The following is a 20,890-nucleotide window of genomic DNA, read 5'->3' as shown; positions in this document are numbered from 1 at the left end:
CTCCAGCCAGCGGGCCACCTGACCCTCCGGGTGTTTGAAGTTCAGGAGCCAAGTCAGAGATGCATGGTCGGTGCGCAGGAGGAACCGGCAGCCGTGCAGATATGGCCGGAAGTGCCGCACCGCTAGCACCACAGCCAGCAGCTCCCGCCGGGTCACACAGTAGTTCCTCTCGGCTCGCCCCAGAGTTCGGCTGAAGTATGCCACCACTCGTTCTCCAGCATCGTCCTGCTGAGAGAGGACCGCCCCAACTCCTACGTCGCTAGCATCAGTGTCCACAATGAAGGGTTGCCGGGCGTCGGGGTAGGCCAGGACTGGGGCTCTGGTGAGGGCCTCCTTCAGCTGTGCGAAGGCCGCAGCGCAGGCATCACTCCAGCCAAACGGCTGGCCCTTGTCGGTTAAGCGGTGGAGGGGGCTGGCTGTCGTCGCGAACCCCTTAATGAACCGACGGTAGTAGGAGGCTAGGCCCAGGAAGCTCCCCAGTTCTTTGACGTTCGAGGGAGTCGGCCAATCCCGGACCGCAGCCACCTTTGCGGGATCGGTGGCGATGCCCTGAGCGCTGATCACATGGCCTAAGAACGTAGTCTCTCTCGTCAACAGCCGGCACTTCGCAGGGTTGAGCCGCAGCCCAGCTTGACGGATGGCACCGAAGACCTCGCTCAGGTGGGACAGCGCACTGTCGAAGTCGCCCCCGTGTACCAACAGGTCATCCAGGTACACAACACAGCGGCTACGGGGGATGTTCACGAGCACCCTCTCCATCAACCTCTCAAACGTCGCTGGCGCATTGCAGAGCCCAAAGGGCATGACCCTGAACTGCCACAGCCCCTGTCCAATGGTGAACGCAGTCTTAGGCCTTGCTTCGGGGGCTAGCTCCACCTGCCAGTAACCGCTGCGTAGGTCGAGGGAGCTGAACCAGCTAGAGCCGCTGACGTAGTCTAGGGCCTCGTCGATCCGCGGAAGCGGGTACGAGTCCTTCTTCGTGACTGCGTTGAGACGGCGAAAGTCCACGCAGAACCTCGGGCTGCCATCCTTCTTCCCCACCAGGACCACGGGTGCCGCCCATGGGCTGTTGGACGGCTCGATCACCCCAGCCGCAGCCATCTCACGGATCTTTCCCTCCGCCACCTGCCGTTTTGAGAGGGGCAGCCGGTGGGGGCGCAGACGGATGGGTTGGGCGGAGCCTGTGTCGATGGTGTGCTGGACTAGCCCTGTCTGCCTGCAGTCTTTGTCACTGGCGGCGAAGAGGTCCACATTCTCGTCCAGGAGGCACCGCAACCGCTGGCGCTGATCACCGTTGAGACCCACGCTGCTGCGCTGCCACAGGTCACAAACAGCCTCGGTTGTCTCGGTCGAAGGAGATTTGTTGGGCTGAGGGGCCGGGGCTGAGGTGAGTAGAGATGACCCGGGGCCACCGGCGCCCGAAGTCCACTGAGCGGCAGCTGCCCGATGCCTGTCTCGTCTGGCTCTGGCCCCCGTCGCTCCCTGCTTTTGACCGCACTGGAGGCCGAGGGTCTCTGTGCCAAGAGTGATAGCCCGCTTTGCGGTGTCGACGCGGGCCCCCCAGCGGGTCAGCAGATCGAGGCCGATGATGCACTGGTCTTGAATGTCAGCAAGCCAGAAGTCGTGAATCAGCTCCAGATCCTTCACTCGGATCTGCAACGGTTTCTTCCCCCGCATATCAGCTCTCTCCCCCGTCACTGTCATCAGCTGGGTGTCGGTGGGCGACCAACCCTTGTCCAGCGACCCGGACTTTCCAGGAAGCACGCCAGGTCGTATCAGGGAGATGGTGGACCCCGTGTCCACCAGGGCCCGGCATGGCTGGCTCTCAACGCAGCAGCTCAGGTAGAGTCCCTTGAGGTGCCCAACCCGGCCCACCACCGTGCATCGTCCTTGGAGGGGGACAGGAACCTGGGGCGGTGGTCCCCTCACTACACCGCTCCCACCCCATTTCCCTGTGGCTTCGTAGTTCTGGCCGTCGGGGCAAGTGCTGGGCAGTCACGCGCCACGTGGCCAGGCTCATCGCACCGGTAACAGCGGTCGGTGGGACGACGAGGACGCCTCTGAGGCACCGAGGGCTGCAGCTGGCATATCTCCGCGACCGCCCCCTCCCCGTCGCAGTCTGCGGCTCTGATTTGAGGGTGGTTTGGGGCCGCACCTGCTGGTTAGGCGGCGAGGTGAGCACTGGCTCGGCCCTTTCAGCCTGAAGGAGCGCCTCACTGAGAGTCTGAGGCATGGCCAGGCGGACGTGTTGGCGCAGTCGCTCTGGAAAAAGCCCTCGCAGGAAAGCATGCAGGCTAAGCTCCTCACGGGCTGCTGCTGGGAACTCTGGGTAGCCACGACGAGCATACAGCAACACATCCGCTGCAAAAGTGCCCAGGCTCTCCCCCGGCCTACAGCTCCGGTTAATCAGCTGCTCCCTGCTCTGCTCAGTGGAGTGCCGCTGCCCAAATCGCCTCTCGAGTGCTATGGTGAGGGCCTGGAGCTCATGCTGCTCTGACGGGGCTAAGTCATGGAGTACCTGCAGTGCATCTCCTTCCAATGCTAACGCTAGGTGGGTAGCAGCCTCGCCGTCGCTCCAGCCATTATGTCTCGCGGCTAGCCGTACTTGTGAGAGGTAGGGCTCTAGCGGAGTTAGCCCGTTATATTTCGGTACCTTAGCTGGCGTTGCAGGCATCACTGCTCGCTGTCGGGGGCCCGGTGTGTCGGCCGACGGAGGCAGCCCATCAAGCATTGCCCTAGCATCGGTCACAGCGGGCCGCCGCCGCGGTGCGCTCGCGCCGTCGGGACCCGTCGGAGGACTTACATGGCCGCTAGCTTCCTCTCTCTTCAATCGCCAGCTTCCCAGGCAGGTAATGTTCTCCTCGATAGCTTGCTCTAGCCTCCGAATGTCTCTCTCCATTCCGGCGAGGGTGAGCTATCCCACTTCTGACACCAATGTGGCGAGCTCAGGAAACGGAGGAGACAGAGGTTCCGTTCGGTCTTGCTACCCGCCGTGTTAGCCCGGGAGCACAGCCGTTTATTAAGAGTTTTTTTTGGAGAACACTGCCGCGAGCAACTGCTCAGCGCGGCAACCAAAACAACAACAACACAAAAGGGCACTCTCTCACCGGAAAACACACACAGAGGGAGCGACGCCCGTCACCATGACAACATGACAACAAACAGAACTGTAAAACATAACATAAATGTCCATAACATCCCCGAACAGCCCTGACCCGCTACAATATGGTGAAGCATATCTTCCCTTTGGCTTCACCTGCACAAGTGCCAAGGTAGGTCTCCCCTGCAAAATTAGTTTCCCTGCATCGGGAGCAGCGCTGGGCTCTCCAAATCACGGACAAACAGTATCCCACATTCTTGATTTTTAGTTCATAAACACTTCTTGTAATAACTAACTACTCCTGACATTTTGGACATGTTAGCTCTTTATGCAGTAAAGTTACAGCGGGATACAAATAATATCAGGCTGATCCTGCCGTAATTCGTTCCCCCTGTTCAAATCACGGACAAACAGTATCCCACAGCTGTTTATGTGTTTAAACCCATTTTGCACAGAGAGCCATTTTGAAAAATGTATTGATAGCAATGCTGAATATTATTACACAGGAAAAAAAAACAACTACACGTAAAAGAATTACACCGTGACGCCTCTGCCTTTCTAAATGGAGGGACAGTAACTGCATGTGTATATGTAAGCGTGTAAAACCTGAAGATAGTCAGATTAACAGTAGTGATGGTAAATTTGATTCTTTTTACTGAATCGAGTTTTAATGAGTCACTCACCAAAGTGAATCGGGTTTTTTGAGTCATTTGAGTCACTGAGTCAGTTGACCAGAGAGTGCAAAAAATGTACATTTTCACTCAAACTTAATTTGTTTCTCTTTTAATGTAAATCCTACTACTAAGATGAGTGATTCTTAAAGAAAACAACTATTTTATATAGCAAAAAAGAGCAAAAGAATTTCTAAATGGAACATTTCTTTTGTTTATTTTTATTTTATTAGTATTTTCCTTACATATGTCAAATATATATTTTCTCATCTAAATGTCCACTGAGCTGTGAGCCAGGGGGCGGTAGTGCGCCTTAACATTGGTTGCCAACCAAGAAGAAGAAGAAGTAGCTGCGAGCCAGGAGGGAGGGGGTGAGTGAGTGAGTGATTCGTTCGCTCTATGATTCAGCACAGGAGGGAGGGGGTTAGTGAGTCATGAGTGATTCGCTCGCTCTATGATTCAGCACAGGAGGGAGGGGGTTAGCTAGTCATGAGTGATTCGCTCGCTCTATGATTCAGCACAGGAGGGAGGGGGTTAGTGAGTCATGAGTGATTCGCTCGCTCTATGATTCAGCACAGGAGGGAGGGGGTTAGTGAGTCATGAGTTATTTGCTTCCCCTATGATTCAGCGCAGGAAGGGAGGGGGTGAGTAGCTCAAATGTGCTGTTAGCATGTTAACAGAGCGATGCTACTTTGAACTGAGGAGCTATTGTCTTGATGTGAGCTTCTACTCAGGGTTTTTTCTTCCAGTTCAGAGCAGAAATGTTTTTGTTAAGATACTGGATGTTGTGTTTTTCTTCACAATTTGAATTATAAGCTAGATATATTTCTACTAATGAAATTAGATTGCTAACAGCAACAGGGATGAGTCAGTGAGTCAGTTGCGCTTGTGAATCATGATTCACGAGTCAGTAAAGTGATTCTCGAGTATTGAACGATTCGTTCATGATTTGCGCATCACTAATTAACAGTATTTTGTCTCTTATCTGCCATTCTGCAATTCATCTCATGTAAACAATAACGTGGCGCACAGCGTGACGTGAAAAAAGGCACATACCTTTGACGTTGCAACGAACTCTGTAATCCTCGTCCACACGTAAACGCAAAAAAGGAGTTTTAAATAATCTCCGTTTTCGGTGAATCGCAACGCCGTTTACGTGTTGACGAAAAGCCCAAATGCATAGAAACAGCTGAGTTTTCAAAAATACCCGTGTAGGTGTGGACGTAGCGTAAAAGAGTTAGTAGTATATTTTATTACTACCTGTAATTTATTGCCGTTTACTTGTATTTGCTTAATTGCTTACTAAATGTTTGAGGTGTGAAATAAACCGCAATGGAGTTTGTAAACAAAATATGGGTGTGTGTGTTTGGAGGATGTGTTTGTGCGGGGGGGGGGGGTGTTAGGTGGTGGGGGGGCGCGAACATTTTTCTTGTAAAAAAGGGGGGCCTGGCAAAAAAAGTTTGGGAACCACTGGAATACATGATGGTTCAGTGCAGACCCTTCTACCTGTCGAGAGAGCTCACAGCGATCACAATAATAGCAGTTAATGTGCCGCCGCAAGCTAATGCTAAGTCAGCCATGGAGCTACTCCAGCGCTCCATTAATAAACAGCTAACAACGCACCCGGACTGCGCTGTGATCGTGGCAGGAGATTTTAACCACGCAAACCTGAAATCTGTCCTGCCTGGATTCTTTAAAAACGTGAGCTTTCCGACGAGGGAAAACAACACACTAGACCAGGTCTACACCAACATCCCAGATGCTTACAAGGCAACCCCCCTGCCTCATCTCAGACTCTCTGATCATCTCTCTCTGTCCCTGATCCCTGCTTATAAACCTCTAATTCAAAGACAAAAAACATCTGAAAAATCAGTAAGAGTGTGGACCGCGGAAGCCACCACGGCCTTACAAGACTGTTTTGATAACACGAATTGGAGTGTATTTGCAGAAGGATCAGACTTGAAGGGCCACACATCTGCCGTACTCTCATACATCAGCTTCTGTACTCAGAGTGTAACAACAACAAAGACTGTTAAAGTGTTCCCGAACCAGAAGCCATGGCTCAACAGTGAAGTGAAAGCCCTACTAAGAGCACGTGACAGCGCCTTCAAATCAGGAGACCAACAAGTCTACAAAGAGGCACGCCAATCTCTGGTTAAAGGCATAAAAGAAGCCAAGTGCAAATACAAACAGAACATCGAGGAACACTTTAACACAAAGAACTCCAGAAACATGTGGCAGGGGATCAAGACACTCACTGGCTACAAAGACAGTTGCACACAAACCAACTCCCCAGACATCACCTTACCTGACACCTTAAACCATTTCTTCGCCCGCTTTGACCAAGAAAACAGGGACACCATCACCCATCCTGCCATTACAGAGAGGGACGACGCTCCCATCCAGCTGGAGCAGCACCAGGTCAGAGCCACACTGCGCAGAGTCAACGCGAGGAAAGCAGCTGGTCCTGACGGTGTAGCCGGTAGAGTGCTTAAAGCATGTGCAGACCAACTAGCAGAGGTTTTCACCACCATCTTCAACCTCTCACTGCTACAGTCTGTAGTACCATCCTGCCTTAAGTCAGCCACCATCGTTCCAGTGCCCAAGAAGAACACAGTGAGCTGCTTGAATGACTATTGTCCAGTTGCTTTAACACCCATAATTGCCAAATGTTTCGAACAGCTCATCATGTCCCACATTAAAGCTGCCATCCCTGCAAACCTCGATCCACACCAGTTTGCATACAGGGCAAACAGGTCGACAGAGGACGCCATAATAACAGCTCTTCACACAGCCCTCACACACCTGGACTGTAGTAACACCTATGTGAGAATGCTGTTTGTGGACTTCAGCTCTGCCTTCAATACAGTTCAACCCCACAAACTGGTTAATAAACTAAGCAACTTAGGACTCAGCAGCTCACTGTGCAGCTGGATACTGGACTTCCTGAGCAACAGACCCCAGAACGTAAGAATGGGAGAGAACACCTCCTCCACCCTCATTCTGAATGTGGGTGTCCCACAGGGGTGTGTCCTCAGTCCCCTCTTATACTCACTTTTCACCCATGACTGTTCACCAATCCACACCAGTAACACCATTATAAAATTTGCTGATGACACCACTGTCATAGGACTGATCGACAACAACGATGATTCAGCCTACAGAGAGGAGGTTCAGCATCTGAAGCAATAGTGTGACAACAACAACCTGCATCTGAACACAGCCAAGACCAAGGAGATGGTAATCGACTTCAGAAGAACAAAGCGTTCTGAGCACTCTACGCTCTACATTGATGGGGAGGAGGTAGAAAGGGTAGAAAGCTTTAAGTTCCTCGGAGTCCACATCTCGGCCGACCTTACCTGGTCCACAAACATCTCCCACCAGGTAGTGTCCTGATTCGGATTTGAGGAAGAGACAGACGACTGCAAAGTCCCAGTGTGTCAAAACAATGATTTTATTAAACACACGTGTGGGGAAGATGAGCACCGTCACACAATCAGCATCGATCTCCCCCGAACAATACATCAGCAGTTTTATTTATAATATAACATTGATGATGGACATCATGCGTCAAAGCAGATAGATAACATGCATCAGTTCCAGTAATCCCAACCTTGGACACATTCAAAAATAACCTTTCCTTCCTCTGTTCCTCCACCCGATGCGTCCTGTTATTTCACTTAATGTCCTTTACTTTGGAATTAACTGTCACGTATGCAGGTAAAACAACTTTGCAGTTTCAAGCAAAACAAGTCTAGATACTGTGTATGTGTGCAGGCAAACTATGTGTGCTTTGACCTCAGTGCATGGCCTCACTCGACAAGCAGAGACTCTGAGTCATCTGTTGCCAGGCAGACTCCAACGCCGCAGGTTACTGAATTCCTATATACTATGTGGTGTATTGTAAGCATGTATGCAGTACTTTCATAACTCAAGGTCACTTTACTCAATAGATCAGTCGGACCTCGCACCGCTGAAGCTTCCGACCATCAATTAATTGACCGAGCTTCAAGTCTTTAATAAGCACAACAATGCAAATGTATATAACTGTGTGATTATGATAACACCTGAAATACAGACTTTAATGTAGCATCAACAGCTTCAATAGATGCTTTGATGAAATGATAACTAATGCAACATGAATAGTAACAGCAAAATAATTTTCTAATCTCCACACTCCTCCTCTTTGGCCTTTGAAGAAGGCCAACACCCCTCTTATTGTCTCACTCCTCAGGCCACTCAGCCACCTCCCGCAACGGCATCATAGACCCCGTGCTAGTTAAACCAGCTGGCCCCGAATCCATAGCCCTCTCTACCAGTTTCACCAGCACTCGTCTGGCCAAAGGGATGAGACAACAACCTATAACCAATATTCCTATGAAAGTAACAAGAGAAAACATGGCAGACATAAACACACCTTTCCATTGCCCAAAGACAGAGGTCATCCAGTTCTCCAGTGCGTTATTAACCCCCGAATGTTCATGCATAGTTTTGGATAAAGTTTTCAGACCCTCCAGAGCCCTGGTTACAGAGCCGTCCGGAGCAGTGTTGTTGGGAATAAAAGTACAACACATGTCACCAAACATGGCACACAAACTTCCTTTTTCGGCCAACGGTCTAGGGCCATTCTATTTTGAAAGCACAACAAAGGCTGTACTTCCTCGGGAAACTACGTCAGGCCCAATTACCCCAAAGACTGCTAGTAAACTTCTACCGCTCCACCATTGAGAGCCTTCTGACTTACTGCTGCACACTCTGGTTCAACTGCGGCACCGCGGAGGACAAGAGGAAACTGCAGCGGGTGGTGAGGGCAGCAGAGCGGGCAATCGGCACTTCACTAACCCCCCTCAGAGACATCTATACTGGCAGACTTCAGCAGAAAGCCAGCATCATCATCAAAGACCCCTCACACCCTGGACACTCACTTTTTCACCCCCTTCCCTCTGGTAAATGCTACAGGTCCATCAGGTCAAAGACAAACAGACTCAACAAAAGTTTTTACCCACAGGCTGTCAAACATGCCCTGCCTCCACCCTGATTGGAGGATAACTGCACTGCCAACACTCATGGACATTACACCTTATTTATAAATCGTATTTCTGTTTATACTTCAATGCAACCAACACCTTTACCTCTTTAAACTGTATTTATTATAACATTATTTAGTATAGTTCCAACAGCACCCCCCCCCCCCCACTCAATGTGCAATATCATCCCCCCCCACACACTCAATGTGCAATATCACTGATCACACTGGACCTCTCAATGCACCTGCTAGTTAGATGGCATGTATGTGTATGTATATAGATGTAAGCGTGTATGTGGAAATATGTGTGTGTATGTATGTACGGATGCATATATGTATATATACATATATGTATGTATTATGTATGTGCGTGTATGTTTGCAGGTGTATGTATAACTTGTACATATCTTTCTTGTGTAAATGTAAATTTGTCTGTTATTGTGTAAATACTTACGCTATTGTGTACTTCACACACATGGAGAGATGCCAAACTGCCTTTCACTGTTCTTGTAACAGTGACAATAAAAAGCTATTCTATTCTATTCTATTCTAAATACTGTGGTTTAAGGTAGAGATGGTACGATACCACTTTTTTATGTCCGATACCGATATCATAAATTTGGATATCTGCTGATACCGATATGAATCCGATATAGTGTATTTTTTAATCAATAAAACTGTTTTTAATATCTTGCTGCATTTTGTATAAGTTCATACTCAAGTTTTAAAAAACAAAACACTGAAGCTATTCTGTTATACCTGTATGCAAAAAATACACTGCACCCAAAATATTTCATAGTTCAGCAATACTGATTAGTCTAATAAACTTAAACCTACTCCATCCTCCCTATTCTGGTATTTGAAAGAGTACTTAGCAGAAATATTAAACAACCTAACTAATAGGGTTGCCAACTCCCTGCAAAAAAAAATAGGGAACCACCCCCCACCCTCCGCCTCGTGATGACGTAATCAACTTTAATTTAATGTACCTGTAAAAAAGAAATGCACAGAAATCAATTATTTTTCTACAATATTTAAATAGATTCAACATCTTTCTTCAACAGAATTGCAGACTGCACAGATGGTACCTTCCCAAAGGAAAAATTGTGTCATAATATTTATACAACCCAAATGCTGACATCCCCTGGCCATCAGTTACTATTAAATTTAAGTGGAAGGAAGAACGTAAGCAAGGAAGAAATTTATTAATATATCACTTTCGGAACAGCTCCCAGCTGAAAACAAAGTGATGTACATTTGACATGCCAAAAATGATACAATGAATAAAGATAAGCAAGAAGTCACATGTAAAATGATGATTAGAATTAATTTTAAAATAATAAAATCAGCACAAATAGCAAAAATAAAATAGTATAAAATGATAATTAGAACTGGATTAAAGACAATAAAATCAGCACATTAGATTACACTAAAACAACAAAATCAGGGTCATACTGTGTCATATGCCAACGAGTAAATATTGGTTTTAAGACATGTTTTAAAAGTGGACAATGAAGGGGCCTCTCTAATGTGCTGGGGCAGATTGTTCCAGAGATTAGGAAACCCAAGGGGTGATTAAGGACGAAGAAGCTCAGAGAGGTAAGGTGGGGCAAGACTGTTTAAACATTTAAAAACAAATATTCAAATTTTACAAAGAACTCTAAGATATACAGGCAGCCAATGGAGTGAAGCGAAGATGGGAGTTATGTGCTCTCTTTTGAGAGTTCTGTTAAAAGTAGTGCAACAGCCTTTTGAACCACCTGCAGATGAGAGAGAAGAAACTGACTAACTCCAAAATACAGTGCATTAGAGTGATCTAAAGGAGATGAAATAAAAGCATGGATTACTGTTTCAAAATGCGGCCTGGATAAAATAGGTCTTACCTTTGCCAAGCGCCTTAAATGATAAAAACTGTACTTGACAGTAGCCCTAATTTGAGTGTTCAATTTAAAATTACTGTCCATCTTAAAACCCAGGTTAGTAATAACAGGTTTAAAATACTCTGCCAGGGGTCCCAAATCAATAGTGGTCCGATAGGACCAAACACAGTCACCTCAGTTTTGCTTGAATTACATCTTAAAAAGTTTAGGGACATCCAAGATTTAATATCTTCTAGACATGCTAGAAGCGGTTTAATAGAGAACGCATCTTTCTGCTTCAGAGGGAGATAAATCTGGCAGTCACCGGCGTAACAGTGGAAGGATATTCCATGCCTTCTGAGGATGGTTCCCAAGAGTTGTAAATATAATGAAAAAAGCAAAGACCCTAAAATTGAGCCCTGCAGGACCCCTAACTGAAAAGCGGCAGAAAAGGACTCAAATCCTAAAAAGTTAACACTAAAAGTTCTGTCAGAAAGATAAGACCTAAACCAATTCAAAGCAGTACCATGAATGCCTTGCAAGATGGTGTAAGCGAGACAGTAAAATGTTGTGGTCTACAGTGTCAAAAGCAGCTGTTAGGTCAAGGAGGACGAGGACAACATGATTACCAGAATTACAGGTAAGAAAGATATCATTAAAAACCTATAAGAGTGCTGACTCAGTGCTATAGAGGTTTTTAAAACCTGATTGGGACACCTCTAAGATACCATTGTCGTTTTAAAAAATCCATCAATTGGCAATAAACAATTTTCTCTAAGATTTGGAGACAGGATCATTTGGAGAACCACTGGTGGCCGACCACATTTACATGATCTGCGCAACTTTGTTTATTATATGCATTGTTTCATGAACAGCCAAATGGTCTGTTGCAATGAATTATGGGACACTTTTTCTCCTCCCTTTTTATAAAGGATGCTCCAGTGTACCCTATGCTAAAGGAAGCAATAAAAGAAGCACTGAAGCACCTTTCCTTAGTATTTGGATAATTGGAACAGCTTTTATTATGACCGCCACAGTTCCTAACTGAGAGACTAAGCAAAACGAACTATTAGAACACACCCCTATTTCTGAAATTAAACAGTGGGTCTGAAGCTGTGTTTTCCTTGTACAGAATATGAGGCTTAATAACAAGTCAAAGAAGCAACTAACTTAATCCCGGTGTAAACGGTTCTCTGTGAGCCTAAGCAGATAGATTTGCAGTCACAGAACTCTAATAATTACAATCACAAATCCAATGGCAAACAGGAATGTGGCGGCAATGTTAAGCCCACGGGCAGTGAGCCCATGACGTCGTGCACCCTCCAGATCTCCGGCCACCTTCCGGTCTCTGGCCTAGAAGGACAGAAACATATAGATTGTAAATAGTGTAATCATCTTTATCCCAATGTAAACTGAAACTGAAAATGTTAAGCGTAGCCTAAGTTTCATTTTCTGGAAAACTTAAGCTTCCTGTTTTTCGTAAGCGCAAACAATTATAATAATAATCCCAGTTGCCTTTTTTTGTTTTGTTGTGCCCATATAGTTTCCTTGTTACTATCGGAGTAGAAAATAATGTAAATTGTATTACATATTTAAGATATTTCTTTCATTAAATCATTTTATCTCTATTTTTATCTTTACTGTGCCATGTACATTGTTGTGCTTCAGCCCAAATTGTCCTTATGACTCTTGCAGTGGTCTTAGTTAGGACTGAGTTTTCCTTGGAAAGTGTTAGAACACACTTTTGCACTTCAATTTTGGTGTTTGTTGTTTTTGATGCCATGATCATGTAGCTTGATTTATATGGTAAATCAATGTATATTAAGATATGGTAGGCAGGCAGGTATATATTCACACACAAACACACCTTGATAGAATAAATGAGAGCTGCAAGTCCAAGACAACACCAAGGGTGTGAGTAGAGAAAGCAGAGGAGGGACCAGATAAAATGGTCCTTTGGAGGCTCAGTGATGACGTTCACAGTGGTGTGCTGAACCAATACAGATCCTCCAGGCTGTCCAGAGGGCCCATCATAGGCCCTCACCTGCACTGGAACGTATGCTGGAGGTTTCATTGCTGTCACTGGTCTGAGCTCAGCTGCAGTTTGGAGAGAGGAAAGATGTTGAAAAGAGTTACTGACACTGATGATTTCATTTTTGAAGTCTTTAGGCAGTGAGAGAGTTAAAGCAGTTGGCTCTACTAGAAACTGAACAGTTACAGCTCTGTCTTTGGGGCCCAGGTATTTCCAAAAGGTTGCTGTGTCCTCGCAACTGATTTTTTTTTAAATATTTGAATTATGAATTCACTGAATGAATAAATGAATAAATATAAATAAATAATGTAAATGATATGAATATGAAACATGTTTTGGGACAGAACACACGATTTTCTGAGGATTTTGTACTCACAGTTGGTGACACAAACTAAGTTAGCATGCAGTGACATCAAACATTTGTTTAAGCACAGTTATAAAATCTCTCTTCTGCTTTTTACATGAAGCCATTTTTGATAGGTCTGACATGCTGGATGAATATGCTGAGTGTCAGTGGGCTTGAGCACATAAACATCACCTACCACCCCTTCCCCAATTCTGAAGCCTACATTTACTATCTTGATTGCTTTTCTGTAAGTGAGCACAGAACAAATGCAGATGTCTTCTTCTGAAAACTCTACTAACCTTACCAATACTGCACAACCAATTACACCAATTACAACCAAAGAGAAACATAAAGATTCTTATGTCACAACATCAATATATGGCAGAGAAACTTCAAGAAAAAGATTCCCCCATTATGCAACAGCCTCATAAAAACAGACAGCATTGTCACACACACACACACACACACACACACACACACACACACACAGTTACACAGACACAAAACGAAATGGAAATTAAAAAGTTTTCCTACTTTGAAGTTCATCGTCCCTCTCCTCAGACTCTTCAAAAGCAACCCTATCTTCAGTTCCAGTATCACGAAACATGTCAGTCATTGGACTCAGTCGTCTGTGATTATGTGAGGTCCGTACTCAAATTCCATTAACAGCCAAGTTCCCAGTATACAGGAGTTGAAAGCAGACGTTGGTGGTTAGTTTCACATTTGTGCAGTGCTGTGCTGGGTTATGGTATTTGCGTCATTCACATAATCAAAACAAGGAAGTTTAATAAAAGTAAATATTAGAATAGAATAGAATAATCCTTTAATTGTGCCACAAGGGGAAATTTGGTTGTAACAGCAGCCAAAAAGACACATATACAAACAAACAGTACACAGGACACAGAACAGAAACATACACAATTTTTCTTACATATTTACATATTGAACACTTTTTCACCAATTTTCTAAGTAAATATATTTTGAAAGGTGGTATTGACATGAAATTCTCACCAGATGTAGGCAACAATCCAGCCAGTAGATGTTATATGAAAAACAGTATAGGGAAAAGAATTTGAGCCCATGACAAAATGGATATGCAAAAAAGGCAAGCAAAGTCAAGACACTGGAGGTCAGGACACAGAGGAGTGAAAAGAAATATCAGAAGAGTTTAAGAACTTTTAAGCTTTGCTGAAAAACATTTAGACAAATCTGTGAAATACTCTGAGAATATAATCTGGTCAGATGAGACCAGATGAGATGTGTTGTGGAAGTTTTCCATTTAATAAAGCCTCCAGACAAGCGGTGAGCGGCAGCTAACATTCTTTAATCAAAACAAGAACAGAAACCGAGCTTGGTGAGGGAATGCATCATCGCGGGGCAGACGATCAGCAGAGTCCCTCCCTGAGCCTAGCATGGCTCTCAGTTAAATACCACTTACAGGAACAAAAAGCAGTACACAAAGGTTTCACACCTTTGATTTTCCCCACCCAAAGAAAGTTTTACACTCCCTTGCTACCTCTTACAGTGGAGAAAGAGACAAAAGACCTCGTAACCAGTTTCCCTCATTCTCCTTCTTATCTCGATAGTCCTATAGCAGTCCCACAAGAGATGCTCAAGGGTCTCATCTTCATCACAATTTACCAGGAGACGCCCGAGGGAGATGAGCCACACCACATCCCTCAGCAATGATCTTGAATATTTTTAACTATCAATAAATTTTCTCCCATTTCTGCATGTCTATATTGAGTTATACCTTCATTTTTAATATCATTAATTGTATTATACTTTTCCTTTGTACTAATCTTCAAAATATTGAGATTTTGTCGGCCTTGGCTCATTAAAGTCCTTGTCTTTAAATTAAATTTGTCTTTGTATGTTTCAGGTACTGCACTCTCAAAGACTGAATGAACCAGCATTGCAGCCATGGGTCATTGTGAGCATCACAGGGAAGGTTGAAGCCGCCCACTGCACCTGTATGGCCGGAGTCATGGAGACCTGCACCTTTACTGCTGCACACTCTGGTTCAACTGCGGCACCGCGGAGGACAAGAGGAAACTGCAGCGGGTGGTGAGGGCAGCAGAGCGGGCAATCGGCACTTCACTAACCCCCCTCAGAGACATCTATACTGGCAGACTTCAGCAGAAAGCCAGCATCATCATCAAAGACCCCTCACACCCTGGACACTCACTTTTTTCACCCCTTCCCTCTGGTAAATGCTACAGGTCCATCAGGTCAAAGACAAACAGACTCAACAGAAGTTTTTACCCACAGGCTGTCAAACATGCCCTGCCTCCACCCTGATTGGAGGATAACTGCACTGCCAACACTCATGGACATTACACCTTATTTATAAATCGTATTTCTGTTTATACTTCAATGCAACCAACACCTTTACCACTTTAAACTGTATTTATTATAACATTATTTAGTATAGTTCCAACAGCACCCCCCCACCCCCACACCCCCACTCAATGTGCAATATCACCCCCCCACACACACTCAATGTGCAATATCACTGATCACACTGGACCTCTCAGTGCACCTGCTAGTTAGATGGCATGTATGTGTATGTATATAGATGTAAGCGTGTATGTGGAAATATGTGTGTGTATGCATGTACGGATGCAAATATGTATATATACATATAGGTATGTATGTGCGTGTATGTTTGCAGGTGTATGTATAACTTGTACATATCTTTCTTGTGTAAATGTAAATTTGTCTGTTATTGTGTAAATACTTACGCTATTGTGTACTTCACACACATGGAGAAATGCCAAACTGCCTTTCACTGTTCTTGTAACAGTGACAATAAAAAGCTATTCTATTCTATTCTATTCTAAATACTGTGGTTTAAGGTAGAGATGGTACGATACCACTTTTTTATGTCCGATACCGATATCATAAATTTGGATATCTGCCGATACCGATATGAATCCGATATAGTGTATTTTTTAATCAATAAAACTGTTTTTAATATCTTGCTGCATTTTGTATAAGTTCATACTCAAGTTTTAAAAAACAAAACACTGAAGCTATTCTGTTATACCTGTATGCAAAAAATACACTGCACCCAAAATATTTCATAGTTCAGCAATACTGATCAGTCTAATAAACTTAAACCTACTCCATCCTCCCTATTCTGGTATTTGAAAGAGTACTTAGCAGAAATATTAAACAACCTAACTAATAGGGTTGCCAACTCCCTGCAAAAAAAAATAGGGAACCACCCCCCACCCTCCGCCTCGTGATGACGTAATCAACTTTAATTTAATGTACCTGTAAAAAAGAAATGCACAGAAATCAATTATTTTTCTACAATATTTAAATAGATTCAACATCTTTCTTCAACAGAATTGCAGACTGCACAGATGGTACCTTCCCAAAGGAAAAATTGTGTCATAATATTTATACAACCCAAATGCTGACATCCCCTGGCCATCAGTTACTATTAAATTTAAGTGGAGGGAAGAACGTAAGCAAGCAAGAAATTTATTAATATATCACTTTCGGAACAGCTCCCAGCTGAAAACAAAGTGATGTACATTTGACATGCCAAAAATGATACAATGAATAAAGATAAGCAAGAAGTCACATGTAAAATGATGATTAGAATTAATTTTAAAATAATAAAATTAGCACAAATAGCAAAAATAAAATAGTATAAAATGATAATTAGAACTGGATTAAAGACAATAAAATCAGCACATTAGATTACACTAAAACAACAAAATCAGGGTCATACTGTGTCATATGCCAACGAGTAAATATTGGTTTTAAGACATGTTTTAAAAGTGGACAATGAAGGGGCCTCTCTAATGTGCTGGGGCAGATTGTTCCAGAGATTAGGAAACCCAAGGGGTGATTAAGGATGAAGAAGCTCAGAGAGGTAAGGTGGGGCAAGACTGTTTAAACATTTAAAAACAAATATTCAAATTTTACAATGAACTCTAAGATATACAGGCAGCCAATGGAGTGAAGCGAAGATGGGAGTTATGTGCTCTCTTTTGAGAGTTCTGTTAAAAGTAGTGCAACAGCCTTTTGAACCACCTGCAGATGAGAGAGAAGAAGCTGACTAACTCCAAAATACAGTGCATTAGAGTGATCTAAAGGAGATGAAATAAAAGCATGGATTACTGTTTCAAAATGCGGCCTGGATAAAATAGGTCTTACCTTTGCCAAGCGCCTTAAATGATAAAAACTGTACTTGACAGTAGCCCTAATTTGAGTGTTCAATTTAAAATTACTGTCCATCTTAAAACCCAGGTTAGTAATAACAGGTTTAAAATACTCTGCCAGGGGTCCCAAATCAATAGTGGTCCGATAGGACCAAACACAGTCACCTCAGTTTTGCTTGAATTACATCTTAAAAAGTTTAGGGACATCCAAGATTTAATATCTTCTAGACATGCTAGAAGCGGTTTAATAGAGAACGCATCTTTCTGCTTCAGAGGGAGATAAATCTGGCAGTCACCGGCGTAACAGTGGAAGGATATTCCATGCCTTCTGAGGATGGTTCCCAAGAGTTGTAAATATAATGAAAAAAGCAAAGACCCTAAAATTGAGCCCTGCAGGACCCCTAACTGAAAAGCGGCAGAAAAGGACTCAAATCCTAAAAAGTTAACACTAAAAGTTCTGTCAGAAAGATAAGACCTAAACCAATTCAAAGCAGTACCATGAATGCCTTGCAAGATGGTGTAAGCGAGACAGTAAAATGTTGTGGTCTACAGTGTCAAAAGCAGCTGTTAGGTCAAGGAGGACGAGGACAACATGATTACCAGAATTACAGGTAAGAAAGATATCATTAAAAACCTATAAGAGTGCTGACTCAGTGCTATGGAGGTTTTTAAAACCTGATTGGGACACCTCTAAGATACCATTGTCGTTTTAAAAAATCCATCAATTGGCAATAAACAATTTTCTCTAAGATTTGGAGACAGGATCATTTGGAGAACCACTGGTGGCCAACCACACTTACATGATCTGCGCAACTTTGTTTATTATATGCATTGTTTCATGAACGGCCAAATGGTCTGTTGCAATGAATTATGGGACACTTTTTCTCCTCCCTTTTTATAAAGGATGCTCCAGTGTACCCTATGCTAAAGGAAGCAATAAAAGAAGCACCGAAGCACCTTTCCTTAGTATTTGGATAATTGGAACAGCTTTTATTATGACCGCCACAGTTCCTAACTGAGAGACTAAGCAAAATGAACTATTAGAACACACCCCTATTTCTGAAATTAAACAGTGGGTCTGAAGCTGTGTTTTCCTTGTACAGAATATGAGGCTTAATAACAAGTCAAAGAAGCAACTAACTTAATCCCGGTGTAAACGGTTCTCTGTGAGCCTAAGCAGATAGATTTGCAGTCACAGAACTGATTGTAATAATTACAATCACAAATCCAATGGCAAACACGAATGTGGCGGCAATGTTAAGCCCACGGGCAGTGAGCCCATGACGTCGTGCACCCTCCAGATCTCCGGCCACCTTCCGGTCTCTGGCCTAGAAGGACAGAAACATATAGATTGTAAATAGTGTAATCATCTTTATCCCAATGTAAACTGAAACTGAAAATGTTAAGCGTAGCCTAAGTTTCATTTTCTGGAAAACTTAAGCTTCCTGTTTTTAGTAAGTGCAAACAATTATAATAATAATCCCAGTTGCCTTTTTTTTGGTTTTTGGTTTTTTTGTGCCCATATAGTTTCCTTGTTACTATCGGTGTAGAAAATAATGTAAATTGTATAACATATTTAAGATATTTCTTTCATTAAATCATTTTATCTCTATTTTTATCTTTACTGTGCCATGTACATTGTTGTGCTTCAGCCCAAACTGTCCTTATGACTCTTGCAGTGGTCTTAGTTAGGACTGAGTTTTCCTTGGAAAGTGTTAGAACACACTTTTGCACTTCAATTTTGGTGTTTGTTGTTTTTGATGCCATGATCATGTAGCTTGATTTATATGGTAAATCAATGTATATTAAGATATGGTAGGCAGGCAGGTATATATTCACACACAAACACACCTTGATAGAATAAATGAGAGCTGCAAGTCCAAGACAACACCAAGGGTATGAGTAGAGAAAGCAGAGGAGGGACCAGATAAAATGGTCCTTTGGAGGCTCAGTGATGACGTTCACAGTGGTGTGCTGAACCAATACAGATCCTCCAGGCTGTCCAGAGGGCCCATCATAGGCCCTCACCTGCACTGGAACGTAAGCTGGAGGTTTCATTGCTGTCACTGGTCTGAGCTCAGCTGCAGTTTGGAGAGAGGAAAGATGTTGAAAAGAGTTACTGACACTGATGATTTCATTTTTGAAGTCTTTAGACAGTGAGAGAGTTAAAGCAGTTGGCTCTACTAGAAACTGAACAGTTACAGCTCTGTCTTTGGGGCCCAGGTATTTCCAAAAGGTTGCTGTGTCCTCGCAACTGATTTTTTTTAAATATTTGAATTATGAATTCACTGAATGAATAAATGAATAAATATAAATAAATAATGTAAATGATATGAATATGAAACATGTTTTGGGACAGAACACATGATTTTCTGAGGATTTTGTACTCACAGTTGGTGACACAAACTAAGTTAGCATGCAGTGACATCAAACATTTGTTTAAGCACAGTTATAAAATCTCTCTTCTGCTTTTTACATGAAGCCATTTTTGATAGGTCTGACATGCTGGATGAATATGCTGAGTGTCAGTGGGCTTGAGCACATAAACATCACCTACCACCCCTCCCCCAATTCTGAAGCCTACATTTACTATCTTGATTGCTTTTCTGTAAGTGAGCACAGAACAAATGCAGATGTCTTCTTCTGAAAACTGTACTAACCTTACCAATACTGCACAACCAATTACACCAATTACAACCAAAGAGAAACATAAAGATTCTTATGTCACAACTTCAATATATGGCAGAGAAACTTCAAGAAAAAGATTCCCCCATTATGCAACAGCCTCATAAAAACAGACAGCATTGTCACACACACACACACACACTTGACACACACACACACACACACACAGTTACACAGACACAAAACGAAATGGAAATTAAAAAGTTTTCCTACTTTGAAGTTCATCGTCCCTCTCCTCAGACTCTACAAAAACAACCCTATCTTCAGTTCCAGTATCACGAAACATGTCAGTCATTGGACTCAGTCGTCTGTGATTATGTGAGGTCCGTACTCAAATTCCATTAACAGCCAAGTTCCCAGTATACAGGAGTTGAAAGCAGACGTTGGTGGTTAGTTTCACATTTGTGCAGTGCTGTGCTGGGTTCAAGTATTTGCGTCATTCACATGATCAAAACAAGGAAGTTTAATAAAAGTAAATATTAGAATAGAATAGAATAATCCTTTAATTGTGCCACAAGGGGAAATTTGGTTGTAACAGCAGCCAAAAAGACACATATACAAACAAACAGTACACAGGACACAGAACAGAAACATACACAATTTTTCTTACATATTTACATATTGAACACTTTTTCACCAATTTTCTAAGTAAATATATTTTGAAAGGTGGTATTGACATGAAATTCTCACCAGATGTAGGCAACAATCCAGCCAGTAGATGTTATATGAAAAACAGTATAGGGAAAAGAATTTGAGCCCATGACAAAATGGATATGCAAAAAAGGCAAGCAAAGTCAAGACACTGGAGGTCAGGACACAGAGGAGTGAAAAGAAATATCAGAAGAGTTTAAGAACTTTTAAGCTTTGCTGAAAAACATTTAGACAAATCTGTGAAATACTCTGAGAATATAATCTGGTCAGATGAGACCAGATGAGATGTGTTGTGGAAGTTTTCCATTTAATAAAGCCTGCAGACAAGCGGTGAGCGGCAGC

The 20,890-nt window shown here is 43.4% G+C and overlaps 2 protein-coding genes across 2 annotated transcripts; both read right to left on the bottom strand.

Moving 5' to 3' along the window:
- Window positions 1–9,983: 9,983 nt before the first annotated feature.
- Window positions 9,984–13,882, bottom strand: LOC112841701 (interferon-induced transmembrane protein 1-like). Its single transcript, XM_025908555.1, has 3 exons — window positions 13,569–13,882; window positions 12,524–12,753; window positions 9,984–12,009 (listed from the first exon to the last, which is right to left on the bottom strand). The coding sequence occupies exons 1-3, from the start codon at window positions 13,648–13,650 to the stop codon at window positions 11,878–11,880; spliced, it is 444 nt and encodes a 147-aa protein (XP_025764340.1). The 5' UTR covers window positions 13,651–13,882; the 3' UTR covers window positions 9,984–11,877.
- A 2,624-nt stretch (window positions 13,883–16,506) lies between these two features.
- On the bottom strand, window positions 16,507–20,323 carry LOC112841614 (interferon-induced transmembrane protein 1). Its single transcript, XM_019361808.2, has 3 exons — window positions 20,111–20,323; window positions 19,064–19,293; window positions 16,507–18,540 (listed from the first exon to the last, which is right to left on the bottom strand). The coding sequence occupies exons 1-3, from the start codon at window positions 20,190–20,192 to the stop codon at window positions 18,385–18,387; spliced, it is 468 nt and encodes a 155-aa protein (XP_019217353.1). The 5' UTR covers window positions 20,193–20,323; the 3' UTR covers window positions 16,507–18,384.
- Window positions 20,324–20,890: the final 567 nt, after the last annotated feature.

This window comes from Oreochromis niloticus, linkage group LG7, assembly GCF_001858045.2.
Source record: "Oreochromis niloticus isolate F11D_XX linkage group LG7, O_niloticus_UMD_NMBU, whole genome shotgun sequence".
Lineage (NCBI taxonomy): Eukaryota > Metazoa > Chordata > Actinopteri > Cichliformes > Cichlidae > Oreochromis > Oreochromis niloticus.
The sequence above is the reverse complement of the archived record's forward strand: the minus strand, read 5'-3'. Positions and strand labels throughout refer to the sequence as shown.

Coding starts and splice junctions, on each gene's coding strand:
- LOC112841701 (XM_025908555.1), bottom strand. CDS start 13,650: ATGACTGACATGTTTCGTGATACTGGAACTGAAGATAGGGTTGCTTTT. Junction 12,754..13,568: donor GAGGGACGATGAACTTCAAA/GTAGGAAAACTT, acceptor TCCAAACTGCAG/CTGAGCTCAGACCAGTGACA. Junction 12,010..12,523: donor CTCTCATTTATTCTATCAAG/GTGTGTTTGTGT, acceptor CTGTCCTTCTAG/GCCAGAGACCGGAAGGTGGC.
- LOC112841614 (XM_019361808.2), bottom strand. CDS start 20,192: ATGACTGACATGTTTCGTGATACTGGAACTGAAGATAGGGTTGTTTTT. Junction 19,294..20,110: donor GAGGGACGATGAACTTCAAA/GTAGGAAAACTT, acceptor TCCAAACTGCAG/CTGAGCTCAGACCAGTGACA. Junction 18,541..19,063: donor CTCTCATTTATTCTATCAAG/GTGTGTTTGTGT, acceptor CTGTCCTTCTAG/GCCAGAGACCGGAAGGTGGC.